The sequence below is a fragment of the Corapipo altera genome, unplaced genomic scaffold (assembly GCF_003945725.1).
Source record: "Corapipo altera isolate COAL_440 unplaced genomic scaffold, ASM394572v1 0, whole genome shotgun sequence".
NCBI classification, from domain to species: domain Eukaryota; kingdom Metazoa; phylum Chordata; class Aves; order Passeriformes; family Pipridae; genus Corapipo; species Corapipo altera.
In genome coordinates, this window is record NW_020884872.1 from 16622419 (window position 1) to 16644857 (window position 22439).

Consider the following 22439-nt stretch of genomic DNA (forward strand, 5'->3'; position numbering starts at 1 on the left):
TGGTACCTGGCACAGGAACAGTTCTGGGGTGAACATTACAGAAGACCTGATTCTCCAACCTGTTAGCCAGTTTTGGCATTCTGTCTCCACAGAATTTTGTGAAGATAGAAGGAAAAAAATATGGGTTGGAGATCAGACCTTGCATTGCTGATAGCTTTTACGGAAAGAGTGTTTTACAAAACACTGCTACATGAAAAATAGCTGTACTTGATTTTCTGTTATTGCCCGCCGTTAAACAAACCCAACTAAAGTTTTGTTGTATCTCTTAGGTGATGAAACACTCACTATCTCACACCTTGAAGACAGAAATAGCAAAACAGTAACGCTTGGAAATCACCCTGCTGTCTCCTCCACAACATGGCAACAGCTCACACATTTGAAAACTTTAAACATATTCCAACTCACATTTATTCGTGTTACTGCTTTCACACTGATGTGGTGCAAGATACTATTCATTTCAGATGGGGCCACTGACATGCCCCAGTAAACTGTTGATACATTTTATACCATGAATTAATACTGTACTCAGAACATTAATAAATACTTGAAAAGTCTGTAAATGACCTGCAGTGAACTCCTTTGTAAAAGTATTTACCTTATTTAAATGGATTTATTTCTATGTCAAAATATATTTTACCATGAACTGATGAATGAAACTGTTCTGACAAACTGTGTGCACCTGATATGGTCTTTGTCACTGCTGTAAATCTGCATGAGTTTGGGATTGAGCAGAAAGTGATGAAGATTCTGCAGAGCCAAACAATATTTGATCTTAAGGTGCTCATTTTGCTCTCAGTAGAAGCAGCAGGTCTTGAAGCAACTTCTTGCAGCACTTCCCAGGGAGCTCCCGTGGGCTGGTGCTCAAAGATTTGATGCTCTGATGATGCCTCAGTCCAGGGTGAAATGTTGGATACTTCAACCTCAGTCTAAGATGAAATGTTAGATGCTTCAAGCTCCTCTGAGTTCTCTGAGCACATCAGACCTCCTTGCATCCATGTGTGCCTTCATGTGTGTGCTACTCACCACCCCTCCTGGAGCAAAGTCAAGCTACCGTGCTAAGTACATGATACAGTGGTGCCTTACTGTGCCCTTTAGACATAGCCCTCATGGCAAAGGTGGTTGCCATTGATAAGGCTGAAGGTGGCCAGGGAATGGTTGGTACTCTTGAGGGAGGTCATTCTTGTGGTGCTCCTGGCCATGCTCTGGGACCGGATGAGGAGGCGAGCTCTGCAGCAGAGCAGCTGGTTGTTGAACTGTTTCCGAAAGCTCTTGCTGAGCAGGTAGAGAGCAAATGGGTTGACACAAGAGTTAGTGAAGGCCAGGATCCGGGCGCAGATGCTGGCAATGAAATGCAGCACAGAGGTGTCCACCTCGGAGTAGTGGTAGGACCGGTATAAGTAGACGATGTGAGTGGGAAGCCAGCAGAAGGCAAAGAGGCACACAAAGACCAGTACAGTCTTGGCCAGGCGCTTACGGGATTCAATCTGGAAGAAGTAAGAGAGATGCAGATTAGCTGCTATTCCAGCTCAGACCAGTAGCTGACAATTTTTACCAGTGCTGCAGGTTTGGGGCTAGCTCATGGCAGGTGGGATGTCCAGAGCAGGGAAATCTGGACTGCAGGTAGACAGAGTCAAGAACTCTCCTCATCTCTCCTCAACTCCCTTCCCTCAAAACCAAATAATTATAAAAATTTATTACATAAGAAGTAGTCTTTCCTGTTTAGAGAAAAAATTCCATTGACTTGTCAGTTTGCAAAATCCCAGCTCAGGCAACAAAAGTGTGGACATTTGCATTAGTTATCCACATATAATATATACAATCATATGCAATTTTAATATATTACTTTATTATTAGTAGTATTATTATTATAATTAATTATCAGGTAGGAGTCTGGGATTTTTCAGAGAGCCCAGATGCAGGACATTCTGCCATGGGGCCATGTGGTATATGTACACAAAACTGCTGTCAACAGCTTACAGCCCTTTGAGATCAAGTGCAGCACTAGGAGTCTGAAGGAGATGGAGAAACAGAGAAAGGATATTCTGTACTTGGGGAAACACCGAGGCAGTGGCAAGGTGGATCCTTCAGCTGAAAGCACTGGAGCCACCAGCAGAAGACAGATACAGGTGGTGAACAGATGGATGAACACCTCTGAGCAGAATTTGAGCTTTGTCAGGGAAAGGTGCTTTTACAAAGCCAGCTAACACGCAGTACAGCCTTCATGCACACAGGACACACTTTTGTTTTACTTACTTCTACATGCTTGGAGTCAACCCAAAGGTATTGCTCAACTGAGGGAAGCTGAGGTAAACCATACCTTGTCTTTTGTCCACAAGTGCCACTAGGCCAAAGAAGGGCAATGAGGATGGTGAAGGGTCTGGAGCACAGGAAAGTGGCTGAGGGAGCTGGGGTTTTTAGCCTGGAGAAGAGGAGGCTCAGGGGAGACCTCATCACTCTCTGCAACTACCTGAAAGGAGGTTGTAGCCAGGTGGGGATCAGTCTCTTTTCCCAGGCAACCAGCAATAGGACAAGAGGGCACGGTCTTAAGCTGTGCCAGCGGAAGTTCAGGTTGGACATTAAGGAAGAAGTTCTACACAGAAAGAACAACTAGGCATTGGAATGGGCAGCCCAGGGAGATGGTGGAGTCCCTGGAGGTGTTTAAGGAAAGACTGGATTTGGCACTGAGTGCCATGGTCTAATTGACAATGTGGTGGGAGGTCACAGGTTGGACTAGATGATCTCAGAGGTCTTTTCCAACCTAGTTGATTCTGTGATCTCTTTTCCTAATGAGCACAAAACCCATGATCGAGGTTGCCCAAAAGGAGAGGACAGACAGAGCTGCTCAGAAAAGTACTGCTCTCTGGGAGAGGTTGTGCAGCCAGAGTTTGCAGGATTGGAAAGTATAACACTGCTGACTTTTTAGGGCTTAGTAATGTTCTCCTCTCTGGCAATCCCTGCAACTCTTTACAGGTGCTTCTAGGGAATTTGTAGCATCCCACTCCAGGTATTTAGGTAGGACGTGGATGACCTGAAACTGCCATATAGCCCCAGCCCCAATGCCCTTGCTCCTGCCCTAGTGCAGCTGCAGTGCCTAGCCAGACTCTAGGGACACTTTGCTATCCTACCTCCCCTTCCAAGCTGCACAGGTAAATCAGAAACTGAGCATCTTACACAGGCTCATCTTTCCTCAGGGCAGCTGCAAGCAGGAAGCAGGCACGAGAGACCTGACAAGCCCATTTTGACTTTATTTGGTGCCCTTTTAATGGCACTGAGTGAAAATCAGCCACTGAGCTTAGGGAGGATTGACATGTACCAGGTGATAATGTCTCCAGAGAACGGGCTGAAAATTAAATCCTTTGAGAAAGGGCTCTCCTTGGCTAAACCATATATTCTTTTTAAATGTATGCTTAATTTGATATAGGGCTATTGAGGCCACATCTGCACTATAAAGAAAGGAAGCAATGCAATAAAGAAATCGATACCAGTTATCTCAGATGGAGATCTATAGCTCTCGAATGCACTGCAGGACAGGAATGATGGACTGAGGGTGCTAGACTGCAGCCTGGCCTTTTGCTTTCTTTAGAGCTCTCTCCCCAAAACCAAAGGGTGAAAGGACTGCTTTTACTGCTCACTTTATTGTCACTAATCAAAACAGCCATCGGATCAGCAGAGAAATGGCCTGCAGGGGAGAAAGATTTACGTGCATTCAGAAGGGGAAAAGGACAAGGATTTCAGAGATTGCACCTTATTTGATGGGCAAAACCCAAGTTTTTGCAGGCCTAGCTCTTCACCATAGCACCTGAAAGCTATGTGACATAATTGTGTTGGGTCAGCCTAAGGTGGAGGTGTCAGCTGAGTGCAATTGTGTGGACAATTGTTCAGCTGAAGAACAGCTTGTGTCAGTTTACCTGAGGTTGAAGCACACCTCAGTTGAAAGGAAGAGGTGAGACAAATAAGATAAATATGTCAAGGTCAATAAGCTGTTTAGAAACAGGTAAGGCTTTATCCAAGGTCCTCTCTCTGACAAAACAACTTTCAGAAGTTTTGATTTTCTCCCACGTCACCCCTCTGATTCAATCTCTAAACACTGTATCCAGCTCTGCCTCTTTCCCTGCATACCAGTCAACACCTTTCCAGGCTTTGGCATGGGTCTCCTGCTATGCTTGCCATGGTAACCGCTCTGCCAAAGTCTCTGAACTTAGAAATAGGAGGTGATGCTTTAACTGTTTAGCCCTGTGTCATGGTTTCTTTCAACCATTTTAATTCTTTTACCCCAAGTAATCTATTAAAATTAGCACAACAAATGCAGTCTATTCCAGTATAAATTTCTCTGTATTCCATCTTTCCTCCCAGATTCAAAGAGAATGTGGATTTTTGAAGAAAGTCAAATCTCTACCTGTTTCCTCACATGTACATTTCCTTCCACGGGGATGTTGTAAGCACTCCGGATCAAATTCTTAGCAATAAAATAATAATATACTGAAATTACAGATAGGGGAATGATATAAAATATGAGAAATGATGCCATTGAATGAATTTTGGGATGCAGCCCATCTGAATGAGGGTAAGGAGCACAGCTGATGAAGGTTTTATTAGTCCCTTTGTCATGGAAAGGGTGCAGATCTGAAAACACTGCTTCAGGGATGGCAAGCAACATGGATACAATCCAGATTATAGCAGCTCTCACACAGATCTTCATCAGTGCATGGGATGCTTGGATCTCCATTGGCCTTACTATAGCTTTATACCTAAAAAAAACAAAAAAAAAGGAAATAGTTTATTGACTTCAACATTCAGACATTGTATTCCTGCTTTTCCCTTTCATTCAGAAGTAAAAACCCAAATGAAAGCCTCCTTTATTCAAGACTGATTTCTTTTCTGATGTTTTAAATTTCAATGTTTTCAATAGATTTCTCATTTTAAACCAGAGCCACCTGTCATGGCTCCATTCAGTTTCACGTGTATTGATTATGAGTTCATTTAATTTGCAATCAACCCAACAAAGCACAGTGCTAACTGACATTAACATGTAAATTAATATTAATGACATTAATATGTGTCCAAATAGCATTAAGACAGGAAGTGCAATCATAGACTTCTCTTCAAAAGCGTACAGCAGCTTTCACAGAATAGTATTGAAGGAAACTGGGTTGAGATTTTGCCACACGTTTCAAGCTGTGAGTGTGCTGGCCTCCTGCAAGCCACAGATTATTTTTAGTCAAGCTACAAAGAGCATATTGCGTGTTTTAATTGCTATTTGGTGGTGCAGCTGGCAAGAGTTGTCCCTAACTCAATGCACTCAGATTAAGTAGCCAGAACTACTAACTGAGTTTCTTGCAGAAAAAAAATAAATATTGCTTGCTATGCTAGATATGTAGAAGACATTTCTGATTTGAAATTTTGTCTTTTATTATTTCAGCCTTTCAGAAAATTGTACTTTAGAATCCAAGAAAATCATAGAATCAAACTTATTTGAAGTTGATGTGTGTAATGAGAAGAATGGAAAACATCAGAGCTTCATATACGCTGGAGCCCTGCTCTGGCAGGAGTTCACACTCCAAGTAAACCACAACTCACATATGCATTCAAGAAACATGGTAGAAAAAAAAAGATAATTAGGAAGGAATATCTACAGGTTTCCTAAATTAGTATTTAGGGTCATCATCATACCAGTTACAAACTGTAGGATATTTCTTCCAGGATCTACCTCACACTGCCTGAGGTGCATTTGGTACCCCCTTGGTCAGCCAAAACCCATGCTCTGGGGACACTTCATGATTCCCCACTTACTACAGTCTGCATTATCTAAGGCTAAACATTTGAAGGAGGAGTCTATCAGTCCCGCACTGTTTTAGCTGGATAATTGCTTCATTTGCAGGATAAGCACGAATTCAACGTCTGATTATACGCAATATCCTGCTCAGCACACCTACTCTTTCCCTCTATGTAGGTATGATTGTGTCTACATATCTCTGAGTATATTTTATAGACATAAACATATTTATATTTATAGATGCATGTATATACATTAAACATAATTACATACATATTTCCATTTATTTATGCTTATTTTTATAAAGACTGTATCTGGACATTTTGTCATTTGCAGATGTTCCTTCATACAGATGTCTTGTGTAGATGATTTTTTCTTTCATGTACTACAGACACTTTGCTCAACAGTTTGCTGTTTAACCACTTATTCTCCAAGCTCTACAAGTTCTCCCTTTATTCCAGCTATGCAGCTGCAGTGGCCAGACACAGTATTTTTAAGGCTTGCTTAACACCTCTTTAACTTGCACTCTAAAATTGGGGATTAAGTGGCGTCATACTACAAAGCACAACATTCCAGCACCAGATCATAATCTCAGGTCAAGAAAATCATGGTACTTGAACAAATATGATGCTACAGCTATTGCAGTAATAGAACAGAAGGCAGATTACTAAAACAGTGTTGTTGAAATAGCTTGATTTACAGTCTAACTGACCAGATATAGATTATTGACAGAAACACTAGCTAACTGAAAATCTTCACTAAACCTTAAGGAAGAGAAATGCAGAAGGAAATTAATAATATATCAAAGTATTAAATTTAGTAATGCAAAAGTTTTTCTGCAGATGTTTATTGTATGCTTATCATATGCTTATCAATATGGCATATTAGCATGATTATTTCAGGGATTTTCTTGTAAAATATAGCCAGCTGAGACAGTATTTTACAGCATTAATTTCCAGGAACATGAATAAGTTAAAGAATACAGAGAAAGAGAAAATCTCTTTAATTTTTATTAACACTAACAGAGTAGGGGGAGACAGAAAATTAATCTGTTTCAAGTTATTAGTATATTTTAATTAGAGATGGCATTTACAAACAATGTAATTTTGAGAGAACATAATTAGAAATGGCTAGGAATGCTGGCACTGATTACTAGTGTGCTGGTTTAAAGGTAAACTGGCAGGAGAAAATGAACCCAACTCAAAAGAGTCAGAATAACAATTTAATAAAAATAATACAATAAATACAATTATACAGACAAGCAATTGGTTTTAACCCACAAAACCCAAATGCATAACCCAGCACCCTGGGGCATGAACAGAGTGGTGTTCGTTGGGCCCCCCTCTCCCCGTGCTGAGCCCCACATAGTCCCCCCTGAGTCCAAAGTAAAAGGAGAGGGAAAACCCGTTGGTGAGAGTGCTGTTGCAGGCCGGTCGAGGGTGGTGGTTGCAGTTCGGTCGAGAGAGGTGGCTGCAGTCTGGTGGAGAGTGGTGGTCTCAGTCTGGTTGAGAGTGGTGGTCACAGGCCTTCTCTCGATCCCACGAGTGGTACCAGAAGTTCCAAGACCCCAAGATTATATATCCTCAGGTTCAGCCAGGAATGCCCACTACCTCTCTCAGGGCGGGGAGTTCCACAGTGGGGATGAGGACAGGAGCATCCTCCTATCTCACAGGCCTCTTAACATCCAGTTTATAGCCTGAGAGGTCAGGCGTGCCCTGGGTAGCTGCTGTAATGGTCTATTGATAACAGGTTCTGGGAAATGGCATGGAAGAGTATAGCTACTCTCTGCAGTAAGGGCACAAAGGGTAGGGGCTACACATGAGGAATTGGACCCCCCAGTTGGAGCTTGGGCTGAGACACCACTAGGAGGTTTTCCTCTGGTCAGTGTTCAGGGGATGAAAAAGCTGCAGCTCCTGGTTGGTTTCTGAGTGAGGCTCAGAAATGCCTTCATTCCTTTACTTTCCTGCACCACCTTCCTGGCAGGGTCAACCTCGAGTTTTATAATTTATTTGACATTTCTTAAGAACTTCATCAAGGTAGACTGGATTTGAGCAGCAGCTCATTCTGCTTTTCAGCACATATATTTCCAGTCTGTATGTCAAATAAAAATTCAAGCTCTCCACAGCTTTGTCCTCTGCAATTTCTTTTTCAATGAGTTAGCCTGAGGCACATAGCACATAACTTTACCACATTTAACAGCCAGCATGTGAATATTTCTATCCACTTTAAAGGGGACATTGACGAATATGCCTATATACCTCAGTGGAGCCACGGACCTACATAGCCAGTCAAGCAAGCTTTCCTGCAAAGGTCTTATCACAGCATTATTTTTAACCCATATAGTAACATGGGCTCAGGCAGTACGTGTCACATGTTCAACTTGTCTGCAGTAAATCTGGACATGGCCCTGGATTTATCACTTCACATTCAGTCTCTCATTATTGTTTAATATATTTATTTTTTTTTCAGCTGAACTCCTTTCCATATCCGCTTTTAAAGAAATTTTTGAAAAACATTATAAACCAGAGGTAGGATTCATGCCCTACAACAAAGGCCAAAGCTTAAAAATATACCTTCTGAAGATTCAGCTGAATAAAAAGAGATAGTCAAGAATTCATGTCAACTCCAATCTCTCTCCAGTTGTCAAACAGCCCAGATGAAAATGACTGGGTTGATGATCTGATCAGAAATATGAAAGAGATGCTGACCTTTACTACTGCCCACTCTTTGAATTTCTCTGTTCCCCCTGTGCTTGTTAAGCAGCAACCTGCTGCATGCACTGCAGCTGCCTTTGGGCCAGGATGGATGCCAATCATCTCCATGCTTCTCAGTCTTGTTCAAAGGAGCCCACAAAAAGAAATTACACATCGGGCACTCTTAAGTGCACTTAATATAACTGCAGTTCCTGAGGCACCATGATGGACCCTGTAGGGAAATCCTCTCCTACACCAGCCACAGTCACTGCTCTGGTGCTGTCCCAGGTCAATCTCCAGGCCTCCAAGAGGAAGCTGGTGAGAGGGTTGCTTCAACCCAGAATGTCTGATCACTTCCTAAACTAATCCTCAAAATTTGTTGTGGATTGGTAAGATCTCACAGAGCATGTGCATGTCCACTGAATCCTTGGACATGTCTTATATACATCTCTTAGGATCTCTATTGTACTTATTGAGTAATTGTTTCTCAGAACTGAAACTACTGAAATGACCATAAACCACTAAAATGTGGCACACCAAAGGTCTTTCTGTGGTAAATACTTTCTACACTGAGGTTAATATGACAGGCAAATAGAAAACTATGTCATTATCCTTGTGTTAATAATAACATAACTAACGATAGCATCACCTAATGTACTCTAAAACTTGGACTATGCAAACATTGGTTAATACCGTGGACTTAGCCCCAAAGCTGCAGCTTCAAATATAAGCACAGAAGTAGCTTTACCATGGAAAAGACAGTTCCAGGTATACTTTCCAAAGACACAGATCAAAATAAGGCCCCAAACAGATGTCAAAATTTCCTAGGAGCATTTTCTCTGCTGGCACAAAATACTTTATGCATCCTTGTGCTCCTCAACTGAGCCAAGAAAATACATATCAGCTGAAGCATAAACAGACTCTGCCTGCAAAGCCATTATGCCTATATGTTTCTAAGCATAGGGACATACAGCGCTGAAATTTTACTCTCTGGGGAAGAAAGGACCTTATCTGTAACACTGCAGCCTCAGTTCTTCCCTCATGGCTTTTTCCTGTCACCTTCATCCACTTACTTATGCCTGCTACAACAGCCACAAAAATTAAATTAAAACAACTAAAGCACGGGAGGAAAATCAGATGTTTCCCTTGGATTTAAATTAACTTCGCTCCATATGTCTAAATGTCTGGGGTTTGTGTTTTTAGGGAAGTAACTTTATGCTGTGTGGAGAAGCTGGTTCTATAGGCAGCCTCATCGTGCTTTCCTCTTTTATGATGGTAGTGGGAAAGGAACATCCCTCCCTCATGGCAGTGAAGGTGGCTGGTCACAGAGGTCAGTGGCTGTCAGAGATATTCCTGGTGACCGAATATGACAGCACACCTTGTATAGTGCTATGTGCCTGCCACTACCTCCCTTTCATTGATTGAATCTGACTTAAAAGGAGGCACTAAGTTGCTTTTATAACTCTTGCTTCTTTACTTTTTTCAGCAATGGGAGTGCAGCAGAGAAAACAGCTAAAAGAGACTCTGCCACAGAGTACTGCTCTTTTCTATCACAGTCCTTCCAAGCATGTGTATCTTCTTGCAGCTTAACCTCATGCTTGCAAGAAATATAAGAAGAGAAAAAAAAGCCTCCCCCATCCTTTCTAGAGAGGAAAAGGACCCTGCCCCTCCCAAAAGAATTTGCAGGAGTGACAAAGAAAGTTTTACTCCTTAAGTCACAAAGAAAGTTTTTTCCAAATAGTATCATCTGCTACCATGTCCTACACTGTTTACATAAAAAGATCCTGGGCCCTGCTCCTGAATTTGTATAATGATTTTAAAAAAACAAGTGTGTTAAGACCTGTTCAAACAGAATTTCAGAAGCCTTGCCTGTCCTTGCTTCATTACTAGTCCCACTGTTTAGACTGCATCAGGCTGGCAGAAAGATGTGCCATACTGCCACTTTCTGCTTATCTCCAAAGTGAGAAATCCACTTATAAAGTTTTGAATCTGTTTAAACTGAGTTCTATTTTGAGAAGTTGGGCTAATGTGAATCTCAAATTTAAATTAAAAAGCAGGGATTAGTTGGAATGGACTGATGTCCTAAAAAAACCAGCCATGTAAATTGCTGAGAAGTGAAAATGCTGAGTTCTTCCCAGCTCTAGAAAACGAGCTCCTGAAATTGCCACAACTTCCTGTGGTAATGATGAAAGAACTGCCTCTCAGTCAGCACATCCCCACACTTCTTCTGTTCCCATTTGTAACCAAAACTGGGAGAAAAGCTGTGCAATTTACAGTCCCTCTAATCCTCAGTCATCGGTTCCCATTTGTAAGCTTAATGCGCGTACATTGATCTGGTCCTGGTATGACAATAGACTGAACAAAAATCCTCTCATTAAGATTTCTAATTATGTTCTACTAGTATCACATTATTGTTTTGCCCACATAATATGAAGGACTGGCTCAATCACCATGCAAAAAGGCCTAAGGCAACAAAGTTGATGCTACGGAAAAACTACATAAATGAAGCACATAGAGCCCTGTTGAGTGTGAAATTCCACTTGGAAAGCAAGTCTTATTAAATATCTGAAGAAATTTATGACAAATGAGATGCCACAAACTTTCTTTATTGTTTCCACCATGAATGTTATGAATATTTATAGCTCTGAAGACAATTCAATAAATCCACAAAATTGCTAGACTGTCTAACCCATCAACACACTCCAACAATCTATTCTGGGTCTATCTGCTTTCTGCATACTTAGTTATCATTATTATGCAGGATTCTTGAGTGAACATCTGTTATTAAAATCTTCAGTAAATTGCATATGGGCACAAAGACATCTCTAATGGGCAAGTCTTAGATACATTGGCAGGTACTGCCTACTTTCTCTTTTTATTAATGCAACATTTAAATGAAAAGAAAAAGGAGGCATTGACGGAAGTGGCATAGTTCTCACTTTCTGAAGCCTGTGTTCAAAATTCAGTCTGTATACCTGCATACTGCTACCATATTATCCTGGAATCTGGACAAATGGGAATTTCAGTCCAGGAATGACTAAATTCAGAATTGAGGCAGAGTGTTTTAGAGACGATTGAGCTGCACTACATTTTGGGGAAGCAGAATTTAAACAGTAATCATCTCATAATGAATGTGCTATTCTCAATCATGACCATCCAGAGCATAAAATATTTCATAAATTAACTATATATATGAAAAACAATGGCTGTAAAGGTTACCAGAGGAAATAGTGTGAGTCCCACAGATGATGCTTTTCTCATCAGAAAGACCCCCACTGCACCCAGGGTATTTATTACCAGTAGATGATCTTCATCTGATTCTAAGTCAAAGATTTCAATGGGGCCAGCTTTGCAGCTTGTTGCAGTCCTTGCAAACAAATGTGAGACCTGATGTCAGAAGGAGGGCTGGGACCCATTCATTTATAAACATCCTTTAACTTGAAAAACAGCGAGCTCTCCCCCACAGCCAATGTCCCAACTACTCAGCACCAACTCAGCAGGGTACATGTGCTCAAAACACTCAGCCAGAGGGATATGTATGTTCATGCCAAAAAAACATGCTGGTGGAGCAGCTTGCTGGTGCTGGGGTTGGTAACGTGTTGTGCATCTGGAGTGGAGCTGGGAGAACTGGTGCTGGCACCTGGGTCATCAGGCACGGAAAGGAGCAGACCTCACTGATGCTTTCCATCCAAGGCTTTGCTGGCTCAGTCCAAGTCTCCAGGCTTGTCAACAAGCTGGGATCAGGGGATTTGCATGCCTGAGGACTGAACTCTTACCAGGACAATGAAAGCAGGGGCCTCAGACATGGACCGCTCATTTTACTAGATAATCTGCTGTATTTCTCCTGAAAGCACCACCTTTGGTACATAAATACAACATCACTAACTAACCTAAACAGGTGGCATAACTGCTGGACATCCCACAGAGCCAGTTACAGAAATTCATTCGAGTTTCTAAAAACGGCAGTTTCTCAACCCCAAAGGTTCTGCCTGTGATGTACAATAAATCAATTCTGCTCCTTGTTCTGACAGAGAAAGAATACACCATTGACCTAAAAACTAGCACTTCCATAAGCTACAGCTGCTGTGGTGTGCTTATCTTAATTTTGTGGAAGGAGAGTATATATATATATATAATATATGTATTTTATATATATATATATATATATATATAAACCAAGACTAGGCTGGATAAGGCTTTGGGCAACCCGGTCTAGTGGAAGGTGTCCCTGCCCACACCAGAGGCTTGGCAGTAGATGATCTTTAACCCTTTCAACCCAAACCTCCCTATGATTCTGTGAACTTTAGAGAAGAGGATTTCTTGAAGTTAAAAGGAGCTGTCAAATCAGCTGACTGAGAATACAAACATAAAAGCAACAACACTAACTATACGCTAGTAGCTGCCCCCCAGCCTGCTCCCTGGTGTCTCCCACCTTGCCATGAAAAAACTCTGCAGGGCAAAAAGCTGCCCTGAATAAGAGAAATTGAGGAGTCATGCTTAAACCTCACAGAAGTAATTTAAAAAATCAATATGCAACAGATGGGGAAAAAAGCAAAAGTAAATGACAGCAAATATTGGAGTTTTAAAATGTTGGTGACTGATAAGAGAAGCTGGAGGAGCCAACAAATTATCAAAGGTCACATTCAGACGAATGTGCATTTTACAATACATCAGGAACAAAAAAAATAATCAGTAAGTCAGGCATACACATAAATGGTGAATATATGAACAAGGATGAGATAAAGTGATGAGCAATGACCAGATATTTGTCTTTAAGACCAAATCTGTGGGAGATTTATGTGATTTTATACTATGTGTGCAGTACTACAGCCATAGCAGAAAACTTGTCAGATGTAATAAAGAAGATGTGAGCCGACATCTGCTAACACAAACCAGTTTCACACCAGCAGGCCTGAATAATTTACCCCTAGGAGTACTAAAGGAACTGCCTGAGGAACAACTGGTGTTAATTTTTTTACAAATCTCGAAAAAGTGGTGATTTCCCCAGAAATGGAGAACTGGCTTCAAAGCTGTGAAGTTCAGAAAAGTGGGAAGGTGTGACCAAGAAAACTGCAAGTACTCGGGTTGCCCAAGGCCTTTTGTAGGTAGAATAACAGAGAGGTTAATCCTACTAACAGATGATAATTAACATAAGGCTGTCTTGTTTAAAGCACAGCAGATTTCAGGGGGATTTTATCTCTTTTCACAATGTGATAGGTGATGTAAATAGGCTGTGGGCCATGCTGGTGTACAAGGGAGGCACAGCTTGCCATGGGCATGTTGGCATGAGTGACCATGCATGTAGATATGTACATGTGTGTGCCTGGGTACCTGTGGTCCTCCCTCTCCTATCCATGCAATCCCTGCCTCACTCCCACAGGGAAAGAGTTAAAATTCAGAGTCCTGGACTAGGGTGTGTGTGTGTGTGTGAAGCTGTTCCAGGGGAGGACCCCGAGCCCCACGACCTCCCCAGCAGCACATCAAACAAGCTGGCAAGAAGGTAGCAGTGTGTGGGGCCATTTCTAGCCTGGGTCCTGGGAACCTGCTCTAGATGCAGTGTTATTTATTGTGCATATCAGCAGCTGCCTTGAGCAGGCTATAAAGCTTTGCTGGGAAAGTTTGCAGATGACACAGTGGATGACCAGACTAAAATTATTGTAGAGTCATTGGGGTAAATGACCATAGTCTAACAGAAGCCATTTAACTCAGCCAGGTGTAAAATAGTATATATAGGACCCAAGTGAGCAGGTGATGCAAAAAAATTAGTGCCCTTTCAAGGAAAGGGGAAACCAAGAGAAAGCATTAGTGCGTCTCTCCTGCACATGACAGAATGAGATATCCTGTGGGATTCCCATCATTTCAGTGTAATCCAATATACAGTTAAGCCAGTTATATGATGTTTAAGTCCTTTCTGTGGCTTCAGTAAATGTAAGTGTCATAAGAGATCATCACCACTACATGTTGGGGCTGAACAATCTAGTGCTATCCTTGACTGCTCTTATCATGGAGCCATAGAACAGCTTGGTTAGGAGGGGATCTTTAAAGGGCCAAATAACCCAACACCCCTGCAATGAGCAGGGACATCTTCAATGAAATCAGGTCACTCAAAGCCCCACCCAATCTGGCCTTGAACACTTCCAGGGATGAGGCATCCACCCCTGAGCAACCTGTTCCAGTGCCTCACCACCCTCATCATAAAAAAATTTCTTTCTTATGTCCAACCTAAACCTACTGTCTTTCAGTTTAAAACCATTGTCCCTTGTCCTGTCATTACAGGTCTTGGTAAAAAGTCCCTCTCTGTCTTTCTTATAAACCCCTTCATGTATTGAAAAGCTGCTACAAGGTCTCCCCAGAGCCTTCTCTTCTCAAAACTGAACAACCCTAACTCTCTTAACCTTTCAGCTATGCTGTGAATTGGACTATTATGCAGTGGTTAAAGGTCAAACAAATTTCGATTTGAGATATGGCATGAGTTCTAAGCGGAGAGGATAACAGTGACACACACAAGAGAGGGGTAGGGTGGTATGTGAGACTTTAGTCTTAATATTTAGGACATAACCCAGTGTCACTAAAAAGATCTGTTTTAATCCAAATCCTATGAGATACTCAGTAGCCTCTGTGCACAGGTGTGGGCAAGAAATACTGCTGAACTGAACAGTAGCTCCTAGTCCAGCATCTGCATCTCTGGTTCTCCCAGGGCATTTGACTGTCCACATCTAAATCTCACGCTTCAGGGCTGTCTGAAGGTGTGAAGAAATGTTTCTTTCTCTCAGGGTGTCATGGTACTGTTTTCTGTCCTGCCTTCCTATAGAGCTTCAGAGACTGACTGTAGCCAGAGGGCAAGCGAGGACAGGATGGGCAAAGCCCTGACAATGCTTCTCCCTTTGATGCTCCACAGTCTTCGGCAGTCCAGTTAAACTGATCACTAGCCTGGCATCAGGAGGAGAGTTTTCCGCAAGGGGTCTCCAGCTTTCTGCCTTCCTCTACACCATAGCAATTGGCTTGCTGCTGGGATGCCTTCTGGTGTCTCAGCACTGCAAGAGGCCCAAGTCCTTTTTTTCTGCCCCAGGGCACAGGGTGGTCTTCTGGATATTGGAAGGCCTTGCTCTGCTGGAGGCCCTACACAGTGGACAATGTGTGGGGGACTGAAGAGCCTGCTACAGGCAGGAGCTCAGGTAGGAGCTCGTGGCCCAGGGTGTCCCAGATGGTATGGGCTAAGGTGGGCACCTGGGCATCAAACTGCTGAGAAAAAAGTGAGGGGACTCCATAGGGCTAGCGGTGATGTCTCTTTCAAAAATAAAGAAAAGCAGGGACTGTCTGTGAGCAAAGTAGTTACTGGATGTTTCATTGCATATACGGGACAGGTTGTGCCTGCTTCTCCTTTTTCAGCTCAACTGCCTTCTACTCTTCTCAGCCAGACTGTTGTCCACATCTGACCATCAGGTAAGTAACACACGAATTGATGGGACCACTGTAAGCTCACCTCCCTGCAGCGACGCTGACATCCCAACCCACTGCTGGGACACGCAGCTGGCAAATTCTCCGTGGTCAGTTGCTCTCCTTATTAACAGTGTGTACAGCACTTCGTACCGTGAGACCATGACAACTGATTGGGGGTTTTAGGTTTTACTGAAATGTAAACAATAGGTAATCTAACTTTTCTTCCTTTTGATTGCTTAAATATTGACAGTCTCCAGCACATTAGCACTGACTCTAACCTCGGATTTGCACACTAGTCCCACTGCTATAAATGGAAGCTCTAATCTTCCTGGTTATAGAAGTGCATCTATTGTGTTTTGGCCATCTGCTCTGGTTAATCAAGATATTCAGAAAGTTTGTGCTGTTTGATCTGTTGCTCTTGGTGCAGATGGATTCAGGGGCTGAGGAAAGGGTGCTAAGAGTGTTTGTGTTATATCGACACAGTGGCCAGCAATGAGGATCTAAGACTCTTGTACATCAGCTGAAAGAGATATGGGTATGTCACTCTGCATGTGCCCTGTGCCACCAGCACGTGAAGAGCAGCAGCAGGGACACTGTGCCAGAAGTGAGCGTTGAGATGGGGCTGCCCAGTGCTTCAGTGTAAGGGAAGGCTTTGGGCTGGGGCCCAAAGTCCCTCCAGTTTTCTTCCCCGGTTTGGAAAGACTGACGTTCCTGGCTGAGATCACATCAGTGGATCCAAAATCTACACGTGGGGTATCATTCTGCTGACTTGCACTGACTGGATTAGAGGCTGTCTTCGTAGTTCAGAGAGCAGCTTTCTCTGCCACCCCCTCAAACCTTCCTGGGGCTGCATAGTAAATTACAGCACTAGTCAATTGCCAAAATAGTTCCTTAGTAACGTGAAAGAATTTCATGAATGCCATGGCTATACTGCCCAGAATAAATTCATAACCACCATGGACCTGACACTTTACAACTGATCATACTTTTTTAAAAAAGTGCCACTTTGCAATCCAGTTTGGCTTTCCATAGCTTTTATTTTAGAGTGGCATACTTCCCCTAGTCCTCTTGTGGAGACGTAATCCAGTGATTGTAAAATAAAATAAATGAACTGACATGTAGATATTATTCCTCCTCTGGTTTTGCATGTAGTATTAACAGTAAGGGCTGGAGACATCTAAATCACAGAAGACATGAGTCCACTAAACAAAGACTTTTGCATGTTTAAAAGTGTATTTCTAGAAATTCTGGATTTGCTTCTTTCCTTCCACCACTTTTTTTGTTGTTTTTGTTTTTGGTTTTTTGTTTTTTGTTTTGGAGAGGGGGTTGCTTGAAGGTTTTATTTCTTAGATAAACAAACTGTCACATGAGTTCAGAGGAACATCAAAAGTCATGTCTGTGACGCATTCCAAGGGACTTGGCACAGCTGGAAGCGCTACAGCATCCCTGAAACCATCCCTGCACCCAAAGCACTGAGGTCAACATTTCCAAAGCTAACATCCTCATTTCAGGTCTCCCACATGACTGCAATTCCTGCTGTCTGCAGCTGGTCTTACCAAGGTAAGCAACCTAATCTCACACGGAATGTCACTCCATGTGTCTCACTACACTGTCACTCCCTCCCACCATGGGACAGCAGGCACCTCTGGCTGGTAGGCATTGCTGCAGTTTTCCAGTACTAAAATCCAGATAATCCAAGGTGCTTAAAGTAAAGATGCTGCTTGTAAACTCCAACTACACTTAACACCTACTCTGCTGTGTGCTTGTAAAAACAGCATTACCTCAGGAAGGTTTCACCGCATGAGCACCGGGGCATTTCGATTTTTTACAACGTCAGTGAAACAGTGGGGAACTATGATCAATGCTTGACAGCCTGGGTAATTCAAATGCAAATGTATAAATTCTGTCAGTCACGGGAGAAAGTCAATTAAATAAAGACATCTCCCATGACATAGGCAATTAAGTGGTCTGCTTTTCCTCTTACTGTGCAAAGATTTTCCTTAATTTCCTGTCCCTGGATGAGCCAGCCTTGGCCTCCCTGCCTAGGCTAGAAGCCCAGGTGTCACAGCTCTCACAAGTGCCTCTGTACCCCTTATCCTTGTACTGAGGAGGAGGAGGGCAAGCCGATGGGCGAACTCAAATTTCCTTTTTTCTGGGATGAGCTGAGCAGCAGCTGAAGAAACCCACTGCTTCAACAGTGCAGAGTAGCAGGGCAGACAAATGTCCTTTCCCTGCCAACGTAATTTACAGCATGCACACACATGGAACACTTGTTTCTTTGCTCTTGTATACTCAGCCCTGGCGCCTTATCACTCATGGAAGGTGGCTGTAAGCACACCACATGCCTTAACCTTCTCCAGGCTGCTCTGCAAATTTGACACGCTCCCAGGAAAACAGGTATCACCTGACAGCTCCCACTGCCCCTGCAAAAGCAGTCAGACAGATGCAAGCACTGTGCAGCCAGAGGATTGGTACCATGGGAAATACATTTCTAATATTGTTAACTCTTTTTTGCCCTTTCTTGCATACTGTCTGAAATAATTTACCTTTAATTTCTGATTGTACACAGAGCCAACCTAAGCACCCTTTGGCTAGGTCCTTCCTGCTCAAACCTGTGCAGGTGTGCTATTCTGTGTCCATTTGTACACTGAGCACTTGCAGGCTGGGAGGCTCCCACTGCAGAAAAGCTGAGATCAGCAGTTTGTCCCTCTATTTCTCCTCAAGAACTTTGCAAGTGAATAGTCAATCCTCTAGGAGAACCCCTCGGTCTCAGCGGGTCAAACCACGGAGCAGCTTTTGGTGCTCTGTTCTGGAGGCTGGCACTTAGCAGAGTGCAGTCACTGGCAGATGATAGATTCCTAACACAGGGGAAAGTGGAAATGGAAAGAATAAAAGTATACCTCAGGAAGGTACACTCTTGCATCCATGATATGGGATGTGCAAAAACCTATTAAAACTGGGCCCCTCGTTTCCAGAAGGTGATCCAAAGCAGCTGAGACGATTTGTACCGTTGTCATAAACATGCAGCATAAAAGTGTCTCACCACTCTCTCACATGCTCTATCTGCTCATCACACCTACACCCTGCCTTCCATCTTGTGTCTCTGGAAATGACCCTCTTGCATCACACTTCAATGCTTTTCTTTACGCAGCAGATTTCTGACCCCTGCTATGCCAGGTCTCTCTAGGCATCACAATGATGTCTTCAGTGATGCCAGCAGTTGTCCCCACTTACTTTTGTCAGTAGAAGGACACTGGAATCAAGAGGGTTTTATTATAATTTTTTGCAGAGGATGAATTAGGGACAAAAGTTCTGTAGTACATTGACAGGTCCCACTTTCTTTGGATACAGTGCCATGTGATGCTATTCACAGCGGATCGTTTAGATTTTTTCCTTTCCCATGGTCTGTGGCTTTGATTCATGAGAACAGGGACGTTCACATGCCTCATATGAGTATCTCAGGTAGGGTTCACATCCGTGAGCATTAGCCAGCTCAAATACAGGCATGTAATCTGTGCTAAACAGCAAGGCTTCCTCTATATCCAAGGAGGGAGATAGGTATCTTGATGTGGTGATTTATCCTGTCTCTTCTGGAGGCATCTCTTTCCATGGACTAGGACACCTTGCTGACTATCCTGGAATGGTTTCTCACCTCAGACAGCAAAAGCCAAGTGAGATGAGCTGTGCCTGAGCAGTGTTACCTGCTGGACTACTGAGACCTCATGTTACCTGGTCTCACCACCACAACCCTTTCTTCTGCAGGTGTTTCCCTTTGTGCAATGTCACGTCTGTCCTCAGAAATGGTTGTCTATGAAACCACCTCACATGTCAGGCTCTGCATCTCTCTACAGAGATGGGGCTACAGCAGAGTGTTGGGCTGACAGACCCTCCACAGTCCCAGACAGGCATCACCATGGTGGTCACATTCAACTGACATCTTGGAAGTTTTCCCTTTACATTTTACGGTTATTTTCCAAGTGGTTTTGACATGATTAATACTGGGGTCTGCAGTTCACAGTGACAATTTTAAGAAAATAGACTAATGGGCTGTGAGCTGACAAAATACAGACTGTATTATTTTCTAACAAAATTATCCCAGCACTGCTGTTAACTTACCAAAATAGAAACTTCAGCAAATCTAACAGATAAGGGACAATTGTGTTTCAATGCACAGCAGTTTAGATTCATAGATCTAACAAAATTAAAAGTTTCATTATTATCTCCTTCTGCAGTGGATCACAGATGCATTAGAAAAGGGTAAAATGATTCCTTGGAAATGGGAACATTGAAAAGTGTGGTAATATTTGATAACCAGTAAAGCATGATGGTTAACATGTTTCAGATAAAGCTGAAGTTCAGAATTTAAAGTCACTAAAGCTCAAGCTTGGCACAGCTGCTGTTTTCTGTTCTGTTCTTTCACTTCAGGCAAAAAGTGCTATTGATGTGTTTCTCAGTAAAAGCATTTGCAACGTTTATCTCATGTGGCACGTGATCAGATAGCAACAATCTCTCTATAACATAATCTTCTTTACAATGCATTTTTCCTTTTCTTACACTCCTTAAAAATGGAAAGATGAATTTCCTGGAGAAATACTTCTTGTTTTCCTAATATTTTCTTCACAGTAGTTCAGGTGGGATCCAGCCACCACATCAAACTCAGGAAAAAGTGTAGGTGGTCCTTTACTAGGGAGTTTGTGCAGTTTTCCTATTTTCCCAACACTTTTCGAGCACATTGCTTTAAGACTTTTATCTACATATAGGTCTGTTTGCCATCTGCTATTGGGACAAGCAGTGCTATTTTTATACATATCCCAACATGGAGTTGACAAACATATTGACTGTTCTGCCTCTGAAACTCTAAGGAGTCATCTGCTTTCTTTGAGATCGCATACAGTATATTGAAATATGTGCATAAACCACACTGCAATCTGAAAAAAGTAGTCTGATGTTTTCAAGCAGGTTAGGAAGAAACTCACAGAGTAGCATGCAAGGGGCTACTCAAAGTAAACCTAGTTTCACTTACTAGTGAATGAGGATACAGTCCCAAGGTCTTTTTTGAGCAAAACAAAACTGAAATAATTTTTCACTCAGTTATTTGGTGTCACTTCAGCATGGTGACAATGTGCTCCTTAATCTCTTTCTGAAGTATCCAAATTAGAAGAAAAATATCCTGTCTTTTCTGATGTACATAAGAGTTTCCATAAAAGCCAATGCCCGATACTTACAACCTTTCCAGAAAGGTAGGCTCCATTCTTCCAAATAACCTTCAAATGGAAATGTCTTTTGAATTTAAATCTGAATGTTCTGAGATAGTTTTCAAAGCCTCAGAGAAATCAAAAATAGGGCTGGCTTATTAGAAGCATATAATTTGTTAAAGTCAAAGTTGTTTTAACAAATTCTAAAATAGCATATTTACTGCACATTACTTTTTATCAAACATTATTGGAAGATGAAGTTTCTGAAACAACAGCACAGATCAGTTTTTATTGGAAAAGGGGTAAACAGTTTAATGAAGGGAAATACACCGGCTATCACAAACTGAGGTTCCTGGCTTCAGGCATCCTCATTTTAATATTTGAAAAATATTTTATGAAATATTGCCTCACCTATAATAAGCCTTAAGGAAGCAAACCACTAGAAAGAATTGATTTTCACTGCACTTTAAATTGCTGCTCCAATGCCTTCACATTGATGAAATATGGATCAATTATCTTTTTGGCAAATGTGAACATGCTACCTTTTAGCAGAGCTTCATTAGCAGCACTTTCTCTCTCTGGTCTTTAGCTTGATCTGCTCGTTTCTATTTGAATTTAATGTAGACTATTAGCTAAATTGCACAAACATTTATTTTAGCCTAGAAAAAGTATCCTGTGTTCAGTCTGCATCCTCTTCAAGTTCTGTGCTAACAAACACCAGAAATTACCTGAGGTGGTTCTTTTTCCCTCATTACATTAAAAACAGACTTGTTACCTGAAAATACACATTCGTAGTCGTGCGTTTTATGGAGTTATAATTATACAGGCTTCTTTTCAAGGTGACAGCAGCCAAGCTTACCTGTCAGCTGACAGAGCAGTGAGAGTAAAGACTGACACCCCTACAGAGGTGAGCTGTATGAAGGGGATAAGTTTGCATCCAGTTCTGCCAAACAGCCACTCGTCAGCAAGGTACCTGCTGGCATCCACGGGCACACAAGTCACTAGAAGCAGCAGGTCTCCCAGAGCCAAACTGGAGATGAACAAATTAGGGACATTTCTCATTGATTTAACAGTACAGAAGATCTTAATCAAAGTGATATTGCCAATAAGGCCTATCAAAATGATTATCCCATAGATTGTGGGGATGGCATAGAGGAACGCTGGGTAGAACCAGTCGTCGCCGAGGAGGGAGAAGTTTGCACTCTGATTGACAGAGAAGTTGTAGAGAATGAAATTATCTGTTTCTAGGTCTAGCAGAAAGCACTCTCCAGATGCCATTGTCCTACTTTGCTTTTCTCGGAAGACAGCTTTCCTCTTTGAAAGTCCTCACATAAATTT

The 22439-nt window shown here is 42.3% G+C and overlaps 1 protein-coding gene across 1 annotated transcript; it reads right to left on the reverse strand.

Annotated features, from left to right (window-relative positions):
* Positions 1 to 388: 388 nt before the first annotated feature.
* Positions 389 to 22403, reverse strand: GRPR (gastrin releasing peptide receptor). Its single transcript, XM_027650090.1, has 3 exons — positions 21961 to 22403; positions 4397 to 4748; positions 389 to 1484 (listed from the first exon to the last, which is right to left on the reverse strand). Exons 1-3 carry the CDS (start codon positions 22377 to 22379, stop codon positions 1092 to 1094), a joined length of 1164 nt encoding a protein of 387 aa, XP_027505891.1. The 5' UTR covers positions 22380 to 22403; the 3' UTR covers positions 389 to 1091.
* Between the last annotated feature and the right edge of the window lie 36 nt (positions 22404 to 22439).